This window comes from Pteropus vampyrus, unplaced genomic scaffold (genome assembly GCF_000151845.1).
Source record: "Pteropus vampyrus isolate Shadow unplaced genomic scaffold, Pvam_2.0 Scaffold452, whole genome shotgun sequence".
Classification (NCBI taxonomy): domain Eukaryota; kingdom Metazoa; phylum Chordata; class Mammalia; order Chiroptera; family Pteropodidae; genus Pteropus; species Pteropus vampyrus.
In genome coordinates, this window is record NW_011889233.1 from 343206 (window position 1) to 356020 (window position 12815).

Genomic DNA, 12815 nt, shown 5'->3' on the forward strand with positions numbered 1-12815 from the left:
CAGATGTGCCGAGGGCTGTGCACAAAGTGCAGCATTTAAGTGGAGGGGCTTGGCTTGGAGAGAAGGCAGGCAGGCTTCCAGAGAAAGTGGCATCCACTCAGTGGAAAGGATGAGCAGGCTGTGGCTAGGGCGGAGTGGAGTGGAGTGTGGGATGAGGTAGGGGAGCTTTCCAGGAGGAAGGAGCCAGTGCAAAGCCTTCAGTCAGAAGGTGCCACAGGATATTGGATGGACACATTCATACATTCACTCTCGTTTGTGAAGTTTAACTCTGCCAGGAGTTGTTCTACAAGCAGGATAGATTGGGACTAAGCAGGCAAAGCCCTTGTCCTTATGGAGGTCATGTTCTCAAGGGAGGAGACAGTCAATACCTAAGGTCATTTCCGATGGCAAGAAGAGCCTAGAAGAAAATAGACCAGGATGTAGGCACCAAACATAATCCAGGGAAGTGTTTCTAAGAGAGGGCGGAGGTGACCGAAGCGGTGAGTGGCAAGGTCCTGTCTCCTCCCACCCGCACCAGCCTCTGTATCCTCCGGGAACCAGCATTAATTATACCTATCTTTGCCACCAAGATTCCCTGGAAATTGAGGACAGCGCCTTCTGTTTCTCAGTCTGAGATGTTCAGAGATATTAGAACGTCCTCCCAGGGACTCAGAACCAGGGTGCGTAGTGATGGGGGGGATCAAGTAAGGCAGCCAACCCCATCCCCTCCAGGAAGGAGATAGTAGAACCCAGGCATCAGGCTGCCCAGTTGAGCACTGGTGACAAGGGCCCTTTTGTACCCCCCTCCCCCAGGGACAGGGAGGAGCTGGGCCCTGGAGGCAGGCGGCCCCTGGCACCCGGTGGGGGGGGGAGGGGAGTGGCCAGCAAGTGGGGGCCTAGACCCTGGGAGGCCAGGGGACTGTGAGCTGGGCCGAGGAGCAGAGGGTAGAAGCAGCATCCTGGTGAGTACGAAAGCCAAGAGGGGCCGTGGACAGGGTGGAAGCAGAAAGCCGGGGCTGAGAGGGCGGAGCAGGAGCACCTGAGGCACCTGCAAGGCAAGGATGGTCACTGTGACTGCCACCAATTTAGGATGAGGGAAGGTGTCCTTAGGACTTTGGGAATGGGCTGGGACCATGGTAGGACAGTGACACGGCTTTGGGAAGAAACCACAGAGAGAGGGAACCGAGGGCCCTGCTCAGCACCCTTGTGACAGAGTTCTGCAGGATCAGCTGCCCTGGGGCTCCCACGTGTGGGTCAGGGGGTGTGGAAGTGGCTTGGGTCCAGGTGAGGAGTGGGATGATGTCCAGGAGACCAGACACCTGCATCCTGCCCTCCGGGAGGGGGTGGGGGCATCTGGCTGTGAGTGAACAAGGTCTAGCACCTGGGTGTGTGTGTGTGTGTGTGTGCGCACACGCACACGCGGCGCACCTGCACACATGCACCTCCCCTGGGTGGGTCTTAATCTACATCACTGTTTTTTCATTGCACCCCACTAAGCAAAAGTTTTAGACCTGTTTTTCCCAATCCTGCTCCCCCTATAATATTTACTACTATAGATATGCTTTACAAGTGTTTATTGACTGTGGCCCTGGAGAAAGTCATGAATCATTGTCATAGCTAAGACTTTTCTGGCCCCTACCTCAAGAACCAGTCAGTATTCACCTCCATTAACTATGCTTGGTCTACATGCTTGTTTCACATGTCTGCCCAGGCCCTGTGCCTCCCGTATAGGTGCAAGGGCGGCATCTGCCCTGTGTCCATTAGCAAGTATCTGGGCAAGTCTGTCTGTAGCTACATCTCAGTGTGTGTGTGCAGGTCTGTATGTCTGTGAGTGTGGCATGCAGGCAAGTCCGCAAGCATGCTGGATGCCATGCCCATGGCAGTGCAGGTATGTTTCTGTGACTGTGTGTGTCAGCACATTCAGCAGGCATAGGGGTCTCAGTGCCTGTCCGTGTGTGCAGGGTCCTGACTGGGTGTACACGAGTCTCTATTGTGCAAGGCTGATCTTCGGGCTGGGTCTAAACCTATCACATTTCACAGCAGCATTTGCATGTGTCTGACTGTGCATGTGTCTGTGTCTGTGGGAAGAGGGTGGTGAAGGCCAGGAAAGGCAGTCCCTTGGAAACCCTAGCTCCGACCCTAAGGCGACCCACAGAGCAGCTGGGTGCCAGGGGCTCCCTACCTCCCAATCCCTGGTCCTTCCTGGCCCCGCGCAGAGTTCAGTCAGGAGTGTGCGACTCTTCTCTCATCCCACCTACTCCAGGAGCCCCCCAGGACATGGCACCCTCCCCCTGAGGGAACAGGGCCCTTTTGTGCTGGGCACTGGCCTCTGTTGAGGGTGGGGACAGCAGGGGCCGTCCGTGGGGTGGAAGCGGGCGGCAGGAATTCTCGCGGCATGTTGGGAATGCTGATGCTGTGAAACCCAGTCATTGATGGCGCTGGGTCCCCGCCTGCCCACCCCCAGTCCTCACCCCACTCACACAACCCCCCCACCTTCCTCCATCTCCCGCGCCAATGCTCTTCAACTCCCTTTTCCTTTCCCACAGTTCTCCATGGCAGTTTGTGGGGGGGAGGTGACCCTATGTAGAGTAGCTCCCAGGCTGAGTGGGAGGGTCCCCAATGTCAATGGCAGCCTTGCAACAGGCCACAACTCCTAGTAGATGCTGCAAGAGGGGGCCAGGGGGCCTCAGGCCCTGCCCCCTTGCACCTGTCTGACTCTTGTCCCAAGTTGGCTGGCTGACCACTTCAAGTGGGACCAGAAGATATTCGCAACTCAGGGAGACTGAGGTGAGGGGCAGGGTTCCTTCCTCCTAGCTCCCCCTTCTTTTTGCTACTGATCCAGGCTTGGCTCTGTCCTTACTTTCTGGGGATCCCCAAGGGCACAATGGTGATGAAGATCATTATCAATATATCACTACCACGTAGAGACAGGACAGTTGAGTGATTAAGTCTATAAACCTGGAGCCAAGTAGATAGAGCTTGAACCTTGTTGTCACTGTGTGGCCATGGGCAAGTTACTTAATCTCTCTGGACTTCAGCTATAAAATGAAGATAATCATTACACCTCCTGCAAAGGGATCAGATGAATTAATACGAGAGAGTAAAGCTCTGAGGCCTGGTATGTGGTCAATGCCATATCAATGTTTGTAATTATAAATATTAAAGCAGCAGCAGCTACCATCCGAACAGTCCCCTTCTTGAAGCTTTAATAGAAGCTTCCCTTTCCACTTACCCTGGCCTTTGACACTCTGCTCTCCCTTTTCCAGCTGACGCTCACCTGCTGTACAAAATGATATTCCTTACGGCACTGCCTCTGTTTTGGATTATGATTGCAGGTAATGGCTGGGGGTGGGGAGGGTGGGGCTGGGGATCCTAGAGCCTTGGCCCCAAGCAGTCTGGGGATGTTTCTGTGGGTCCCTGGATACCTCAATCTAGCAGAAGGTGATGGGAGTGGGGGGTGGGTGATTCGAAAGGACATGTCCCTCAACCTCAGCTGTCATGATCTCCCACAGCCTCTCGAGGGGGTCACTGGGGTGCCTGGATGCCCTCGTCCATCTCAGCCTTTGAGGGCACATGTGTCTCCATCCCCTGTCGCTTCGACTTTCCTGACGAGCTGCGGCCTGCTGTCGTGCATGGTGTCTGGTACTTCAATAGCCCCTACCCAAAAAATTACCCACCAGTGGTCTTCAAGTCACGCACCCAAGTCGTCCACGAGAGCTTCCAGGGCCGCAGCCGCCTCCTGGGGGATCTGGGCCTGCGCAACTGTACCCTCCTGCTCAGCAACCTCAGCCCTGAGTTGGGCGGCAAGTATTACTTCCGCGGGGACCTAGGGGGCTACAACCAGTATACCTTCTCCGAGCACAGCATCCTGGACATCATCAGTGAGTACCCCAGAGGTTGCACGGGGGGTGGTGCTGGGGCAGAGCTGAGGCAGGCAGGAAGTCCTCCCCAGCACCTTTCCAGAAAGGTATCCCCAGCACAGATCCAGGGGCTGGTTGGTTTGGCTGGGAGGTGCAAAGCTCAGTGCCCACAGGGATCAGGCAGATGACAGAAATGAGTAAAGCAGGGCTCCAAACAGATTTATTGCCCCCAGAGGAAGAAGAGTGTTCTTACTCTTCTAGAAACACCTGAGAAAAAGGCAGTGGGGCCCAGGGACGAGGGGTAAGGCCTCTAGATCCCTGCATTCGCTGGGCAGCTATGGGCAAGTTACTTAACTTCTCTGTAAACTGGGGATAAGAGCAGCACTTAAATATCAGTGAGTGAATGGTTGTCAAGTGCTCAGCGCGGTGCCTGGCACATAGTACCCAGCTTCAGCTAACCGGTGCTGGGTGAGAATACAGGGCCATTGCTGTCAGGCAGTCTGACTTTTCAAAAGAAGCCAGATTGTGTATTTTCCTATGATCTCCTAATTCGTAAACATTAGCTGCTGATTAAGATTTTTTTTTTTTTTTTTAATTTCTAAGTTTAGGACAAATAAAATGCAGCTCTGGGCCAGATTTGGCAATCAGAGTAGAGGCCGTTGCCTGATTTCAGGCATTCCCACTGCCTAGTTTCTGAGAGGCTGTACTGCCTGGAGCTCTTGGATTCAGGCTCCCCAGTAACATCGAGTTTATACGAGGAGCCAGACTACAGCCCTGATGCAGAAAGAGACACCCCGCCCCCCCACACACACTCACATCCACAGGTGGAAGGTAAAAAAACAAACAAACCAGAAAACAAACAAACAAATAAACAAAACAATGGGGAGGAGAGACGTTTCTTAAGGAACAAGCTGTAGTGTCAAGAAATGATGAAGCCACAGCAACAGGATCTGAAGCTCAGTTTTATCGGGTACTAGCTATGGCCCAGTTTCTTCAACTGCAGGATGAGTAAAGTAATATTATCCACCTGCTAGAATGGCTGGAAGGACCAGCAAGTTCAACACTGTAAAGTACCCAGACCACTATACTGTTATTTTCATTACCGTTACAACCGTGGTTGGATTTATGCAGGGTTTCTGGGTGAAGGGTAACCAGGAGGTTGTAGGGAATTCTGTATCTGAGGGGAGGAAACCAGGTACCAGGTTTGGAGTCAGGCAAAGTAGGGGTGTCTGCTTCCTCAACCCTCCTTCTCCCCCGCCTAACCATAGACACCCCCAACATCGTGGTCCCCCTGGAGGTGGTGGCAGGCATGGAAGTGGAGGTCAGCTGCATGGTGCCTGACAACTGCCCAGAGCTGCGCCCAGAGCTGAGCTGGCTGGGCCACGATGGACTAGGGGAGCCCGCTGTGCTGGGTCGGCTGCGCGAGGACGAGGGCACCTGGGTACAGGTGTCGCTGCTACACTTCGTGCCCACTAGGGAGGCCAACGGCCACCGGCTCGGCTGCCAGGCCTCCTTCCCCAACACCACCCTTCAGTTCGAGGGCTACGCCAGCCTGGACGTCAAGTGTGAGCCTGGGTGCGGGCAGGGGGGCGGGGGCGAGGGCGGGGCGGGGCCGACAAAGTTCGGTGCCGGGGGCGGGGCCTGCGGCACCAGCCCGCTGACCCCTCAGTGTCGCCGGCCTCAGACCCCCCGGTGATTGTGGAGATGAACTCCTCGGTGGAGGCCATAGAGGGCTCTCACGTCAGCCTGCTCTGTGGGGCTGACAGCAACCCGCCGCCGCTGCTGACCTGGATGCGGGATGGCACGGTGCTCCGGGAGGCCGTGACCGAGAGCCTGTTCCTGGAGCTGGACGAGGTGACCCCCAGGGAGGACGGCGTCTACGCATGCCTGGCAGAGAATGCTTATGGCCAGGACAACCGCACCGTGGGGCTCAGCGTCATGTGTGAGTGGCCGCCCTGTGCGCACACACGCCCCACACTGGCCCTGGCGAGGGGGCTGGTCAGACAGGATTCTTAGCTAGGAATCCAGCAGAGGTAGTTCATTCACAAATACTTATTGAGACAAAACGCCAGGGCCAGGGATAATAATAATGACAGCTACAGCCAACATTTACTCAGCAGTTTCTGAGCATTTTACACAAATGCTCTTCCTTCCCCCAGGCATCCCGGAGGCTGACTCCTCCCACCTCCTCCCACTCTTCATGGAAGCCTTCCCTCACCATCCTAGTTTAAACTGTAACCACCGGATTTCCCATTCCTCTGTCTATTTTTCTCCAAAGCATTTACCTCGTCTTGCCAATGACATATTTTATTTACTTAAATAGCATCTACCCACATTGGCAGGGATCTTTATCTACCTTGTTCTGGCTAGAACAGTGCCTGTCAGTTATGTTCTCAGTGACCCCTGTAAACTTGGAACTATCATTAAGCCTATTTTCCAGATGAGAAAAATGAGGCCCAGAGAGATTAAGACATGGGTCCACACACAGCTGGCATGGGGTCGAGCCGGAATTCAAACACAGGCACTCTGGCTGCAGAGCCCCTGTTCTTGTAAACAGGGCAGCCAGGCCTGGAGTTAACCCAGCCATCCTGAGCCAGTGTGCTTGGGTTGGGGTGTCGGGGTCATATTTAGGGGTGGGAGTTAGCTGACAGAAAAGGCACCTCCTGGCTTTTGACCACCCGCCCACTGTCCTGCCCCCCCCTCCCAGATGCACCCTGGAAGCCTACGGTGAACGGGACAGTGGTGGCTGTGGAGGGGGAGACGGTCTCCATCTTGTGCTCCACACAGAGCAACCCGGATCCTATTCTCACCATCTTCAAGGAGAAGCAGATCCTGGGCACGGTCATCTATGAGAGTGAGCTGCAGTTGGAGCTGCCTGCTGTCACACCTGAGGATGACGGAGAGTACTGGTGTGTGGCTGAGAACCAGTATGGCCAGAGGGCCACTGCCTTCAACCTATCCGTGGAGTGTGAGTATTCTCCCTCCTCTCTGCCCCTGCTGAGAGCTGAATGGACTTTGTGTCCCCTCCACCCTGAAGTTGATGGTTCAGTGGGGTACATGTGAGTTACTGGGAGGTACCCACATATCCCAACCAAGGGTTAGTTCTGCGCCATCAGATGAGGATGGGGAAGGCAGGGAAGCAGAATCCAGAACAAGAAAATACAATTCCCACCTGAAAATACTGTGTCCCCACATCCTGGAGTATGCTTTTGACCAAAGACATTCAGATCCTGTGGCCACTGCCCCTTTGGATTAACTAAAATAATAACAATGACATCTGACCCTTGCGGAGCATCGCTATGTATCAGGCACATTGGAAGCACTGTACAGGGACCCACTTATTTCATTCTCATGACATCCCTATGAGGGAGATTCTATTACTGTCCCTAGTTTCCAGATAAGGAAACTGAGGCCCAGAGAGGTTATGCCATTCGCCCAAGGTCACACAGCTAGAAAAATGACAGAATTTGAGTTTCAAATGCAGGTGGTCTGGTTCTACTCCTCTGTCCTGCCCAAAGTTGACCTCATCCTGCATTATTACATCATTAAGCAGTTGTTTATGTGCAAAGGGCTGTGTGGCTCTTTGGGAGGTGGAGGATAGAACCAAGAGGACATCAAGCTTCTAAACAGATACAGTATAGCCAGAGAGATTAAATGGATGCACATAAAAAGCTAAGAGCTTTGGAAATAAAACTCATCATTCCATTGCCTGCCAGCACCTCTTCTGACCTCCTCTCTCTGGAAAGCACCACCAACATCCCTACCCCCACCCTGGCCACCATTCTGGGTCATAGCTCCTAAGTCACAGTCTTGACCCCTCCTCCTCCAGCAACTCCCTCTAGAATGTTACCTCTGTATTTCCATTTCTCTTGCTTCCTCCTTGGCTCCAACCTGACCTCTGGCACTAGTCTCCAAACTTCACGACTCTTCACCTCAATTATTTTACCTACAATGGTCCCCAACCACATGAGTTTGCCAGAAGGTTTGAGCACCGTCCATACTCAATACTCTGTATGTACAGTGATAATCAGTACACAGTAGCTACAGGTTAGATTATTCCTGGAGGGTCATCTTCCACAGCAAAGCCATGGCTTCTCCGCTGCTAACCTTTCATCTTTGGCCTCATTCCTCCTGGTTTCTGCTTGCTTCCAATAATGCTCATGGCATGTGGGCTGTGCAGTACTCTGCCTTCTCCATATGTGCCCTCCAGGGCCCAGTTTCCCGCTTCTGCTGTACCCTATTCTCTGTCACACCCTAAGCCAGTGGTCCTTAAATTTGAGTCAGAACCCCCTGAGAATCTGATGGCAGCCCCTGAACCTACACACAATACCATCTCACATACATTGTCAGTCACAGACTCTCCCGCATAATAAGAGGAGGGGCAGCAAACAGTCATTAAGGGCCTATTCTGGGTCATGATTATGTCCTCTATAGGTGTTATTTTGCGGAGCCCTTGTGGCCACCCTGTGGAGCAGGTGTTATCATTATCCCTTAACTGAGGAGAAATGAAGGTCAAAATTTCCCTGCCCCACCCCAGCCGCGTAGCTAGGAAGGTTGGTCAGTGCCAGGATTCATCTGGACTCCTGTTTGCCCCAGCTGTTAAACCTCTGGCTATTTCACCACCCCCGCAGCCTTTGGCACCCAAGGGTTCACTTAATCTGGCTTGTTTTAAAAACAAACAAACAAACAAACAAACAAATGAATGAATGAACAGATTTGGAGTGTAAGGCCTTAGATCCACTGGTGTTGAGGACCAGCTATGACCCACCCCCTGGCCCCACCTGCTGAGCCCCTCATGCTTCACCAAGGCCTGTGTCATAGTGCTTTCCTTCTGGGAGGGCAGCCTCAGGCTGCTGGGAAGAGCCGTCCCTCTCAGCCCCGCTCTGTCCCTGAAGTTTTTGTCCCCTAGTACCTGGCTTTAGTACTCACTGACAATGGTGAGCTTTCCTGGTGCGGGGTGCCCTGTCTTCCCGCTGACCCCAGGGCCCAGTATGGTGTGGGCAATGCAGGCGGCTCTCACCTTTACAGAGCACTTGTGACATGAGGGGACAAGTCTGAGCCCTTTGCATGTATTGACCTATTTCATTCTCACAACAGTGTGATAGGGGGAGGGCGCTGTTCTTCACCGGGCTAAGGGAAGGAAACTAAGGTGTTACTGTGTCGAGTACCCAACAGAACTGAACTAACGTAGGTCAAGATACCAGCTCTGTCTCTGTCTTGCTGCATGATCCCAGCAAGTGTCTTCAGCTTTACTGAGCCTAAATTCTCCCCTCTGAAAACGGGTGTGATAGCAGTATCTTACTTCAAAGATGGGAGTGAAGACTAAAGAAATTACAGTGAGAACCCACAGCACCTGACACATCCTGTGTGTTCTGTAAGTCTTAGATATCCTCATCATTTCTCATTTATCTTTCCTTTGGACTCCAGGCTGGATATCCACCCTGTACTCTGCTGCCAAAGCTTTGCTCATGTGCTCCCTCTGCTGGAATGGTTCTATTCATCTAATCATAAGTCTTTGGATGGATGTTCATTTAAGCCTTTATAGCGTACTCATGTGCCTATCTTTGGAGTCCCCCATGGCCCCTTGTGAGTTAAGGACCATTACTGCTGTTTGTATAGATGAGAACTCCATCTTGGAGGCCCAGGGAAGCTGAGGTTTGATGGGGGCCACCAGCCAGTAGATGGCAGCACTTGGGATTTGTCTAGTGTCAATCAGGGTTTCATAGGTCTCCCAGGCTGCTTGCAAAGCCGAGAAGATGCTGAGCACATGCGGGCAGGGTGTCTGCATTCCCACAGCATCTAGGACAGACATTGTCACCAGAGCACCAGTGGCACAGTCTTGAATGAAAGGGTTTTAAAAAATGTAATCACTGTCAGTTCAGGTTTGTCGTTATTGATTTACTCTGCAGTGTGTTAATTCGTTAACACTACAGAAAGCATGGTGCATGTCTGCCTAAACAGAATTTAGGGTATATAACTTTTAGTTTACTAGACTTATATACATGTACACATTGAGGTCTCCATTAGAATCATCTCTATTGCAAGTACATCTGGTCACATGACTCTCTGGCCCATCACTGTTGCCTGAATATTCTTTTTGGTTAGAAATTGAAAATAGGTGGGGTGGGTGAGCTGAGGGTCAATTGCCTGTGTGGAAGTGGGTTCTGGTCAGAACGGAGAACCAGAGCTCAGTCTAGAGTGAACAGATGGGAGCGCTGGACTCTCCAGGAGGAAAAGAGAATATAGTTTTAAAAGCAACGTTCGAGGTTCTTATTATAATTTCATATTTTGGAAAATGAAGGAAAAATATGGTACCTATGTCATTTTTTAAATACAAAAGCTCGACCCAATGATCCTGGGTGGAGGGTGGTGTTTCGTGCTAGTGGTGATGGGGACTCCCGTGACGGAGGGAAGGTTAGGGTACAAAGGGGGCTCTCGGAGTAAGCAGGGGCGTCTGCAGGATGGCCGAAAGGGGGGCAGGCAGAATTCAGTAGCTCACTCCACAAGCCTTCCCAGAGCTCTGCTATGTGAAACACACATTTTAAGTGTGGGAGACAGAGTGGAGAGAACGAGAACCTGTCTTGATGGAAAAGAGAGCTCAGTCGTATCGATATACGACGTGGGTAGGGATGAGTGCTGGGAAGAAAACCGAACGGGACAGGGGGTGAATGTTAGCGAAGTGAGGTGCAGTTTACATGGGAAGAGAGGGGCTCTGAGTTTCTGAGTAGAACCTTCACGGAGCAAGGGAGTGAGTTGGGGAGGTATCTCCAGGGAGCGTTCCAGGCTGAGGGTAAAGCTCCATGCGCTTGAGCCACAGCAAGGAGGCCAGTGTGACTGAAAAGGAACGAGACTTTCAAGGTGAGAAAAGGAGCACAGTGTGGCTAGGTCCCACAGGGTCTTGCAGACCAAGGCAAAGAAGTTGGATTTTATTCCAAGTGACACGGAGCAGTTGGAGGAGAGGGTCGAGCATGACTGATATTTGTCTTCCAAGGTGAACAAAGTTAGAGAAGGAGTAAGAGACAGTGCAAAGGAGAAAATGCAGCTCATCTCTGAGACAGTTTCCACCCTGATCTTGGCCCTCAGCGCAGGAGGCCCAGTCTTGGGTTGTCTGCAGCCCACTCAGTCTTGACCTTGCCCCTGCAGTTGCCCCTGTGATCCTCCTGGAGTCCCACTGTGCAGCAGCCAGAGACACAGTGCAGTGCCTGTGTGTGGTGAAATCCAACCCGGAGCCCTCCGTGGCCTTCGAGCTGCCCTCACGCAACGTGACCGTGAACGAGACGGAGCGGGAGTTTGTGTACTCAGAGCGCAGTGGTCTCCTGCTCACCAGCATCCTGACACTGCGGGGCCAGGCCCAAGCTCCGCCGCGGGTCATCTGCACCTCCCGCAACCTCTACGGCACCAAGAGCCTGGAGCTACCCTTCCAGGGAGCGCGTGAGTGGTGTGGCCTGGGGCTGGGAGCCACGGGGACAGAGAGGCTCCTCTTGGATCCGGACTCTCCTCCCCAAGGCTGACAGACCATCAGCAACTGAGCATGGGTCAGACCGCGCAGGTCAATCAAGTGGTAAAGAGGCCCTTCTGGTCAGTAAGGAGAGGCTGCCCTGAGTTTGCCCGAACTGTACCGGCCCCTCCCCAGGCCCTCCAGGCTAGTCAGTCAGGGCAAAGATATGCCATCTGTGCAGATATTTTTACTCTCACTCCTGACCCTGCCCATCTCCTAAGAACCCAGGGGTCCTCACTCCCATTAGCAGCCCTGAGGCACCTGGGTCTTCTCTGTTCTCAGATCGCCTGATGTGGGCCAAGATTGGGCCTGTGGGAGCTGTGGTCGCCTTTGCCATCCTAATTGCCATTGTCTGCTACATCACCCAGACGCGCAGAAAGTGAGTGCCCACCAGGGCTGACCTGGGAGTGGGGAATCTCCAACATTTGGGGGCGGGCTGAAGGATGAGCAAGGGATGGCAGCCCTGTATGTATGTGGGAGGGAGGATTCTGCTCTGAGAATGTTCAGCAGGATAGAACAGAGAGGGCTCCCACTAACATGAGCCACTGCCAGTCAGCATGTACCAGTGCCTGGGCCAAGCATTTTCCACCAATCATTATCCATTTCCCCACGTTCTCTGCTGTGACCTTCTGCCCTCCAGCAGTGTGATGGGGAAAGCCAGCTCCCCCTGGCTTGCAGCTACAGTATCAGTCACAGTTGTTCCAGAAGCTGCAATGATTTTACACACCTGTGGCAACAACAGATGCTCCCCAGCTCTAAACCACACCCACCTGCCACAATTATGCTGCTATTTTTATTCCTTGTGGCTCTCTTGGAAATGAATTAATCTCTCTGCTCCACATCCTGGCAGCGAGAGGGACAGACAGACCTGGAGCATATGAGGAGAACCCAGAGAAGCCAGTCCAGGGTCCTGAAAAGTGTCAGAGACCAGGGCCTAGGTGGCTCATCCTCAGTCAGAAAGCAGGGGAGGGATGGGCAGTGGTGGACAGGAAGAGGTTGGTCATTCGAGAGCCCATCTGCCCAATCTTAGAGAGACAGGTGGGAGCAACTCTGGGGTCTAGTGGGCCAAACTCCAAAGGTAGACGGAGGTGTAGAAAGGGAGGCGGGAGGGAGGCCTGAGAGTCCCACTGGGGCTGCTGTGTCCTGCCCTGCAGAAAGAATGTGACAGAGAGCCCCAGCTTCTCATCAGGGGACAATCCCCCAGTCCTGTTCAGCAGTGACTTCCGCATCTCTGGGGCACCGGAGAAGTATGAGGTGAGGGCCAGAGTCCTGAGACTCTAGGCTAGTTGGAAAACTTGAATGTCAGGGACAAGGGCATGGGAGGGGTCTGGGGGGCCACGGGGCAGAAGGAAAGGGAGAAAACGTGGAGGGCTGGCTGGGGCCTAGGCCGGGAGCGGTGCTCAGGCTGAGGCTGCGAAGGGGGCTGTGGGGCCTGGGTCCAAGGGAAGCCCTCGCCTCCCCACCTGGGTCTATGACTG

General features: G+C 53.3%; 1 protein-coding gene across 1 annotated transcript; it reads left to right on the top strand.

Moving 5' to 3' along the window:
* The first annotated feature begins 3253 nt into the window (after positions 1-3253).
* MAG (myelin associated glycoprotein) lies at positions 3254-12618 on the top strand. Its single transcript, XM_023524228.1, has 8 exons — positions 3254-3314; positions 3492-3860; positions 5108-5404; positions 5524-5781; positions 6547-6807; positions 10983-11270; positions 11620-11716; positions 12492-12618. Exons 1-8 carry the CDS (start codon positions 3269-3271, stop codon positions 12616-12618), a joined length of 1743 nt encoding a protein of 580 aa, XP_023379996.1. The 5' UTR covers positions 3254-3268.
* Positions 12619-12815: the final 197 nt, after the last annotated feature.

Coding starts and splice junctions, on each gene's coding strand:
- MAG (XM_023524228.1), top strand. CDS start 3,269: ATGATATTCCTTACGGCACTGCCTCTGTTTTGGATTATGATTGCAG. Junction 3,315..3,491: donor GTTTTGGATTATGATTGCAG/GTAATGGCTGGG, acceptor GATCTCCCACAG/CCTCTCGAGGGGGTCACTGG. Junction 11,717..12,491: donor ATCACCCAGACGCGCAGAAA/GTGAGTGCCCAC, acceptor CCTGCCCTGCAG/AAAGAATGTGACAGAGAGCC.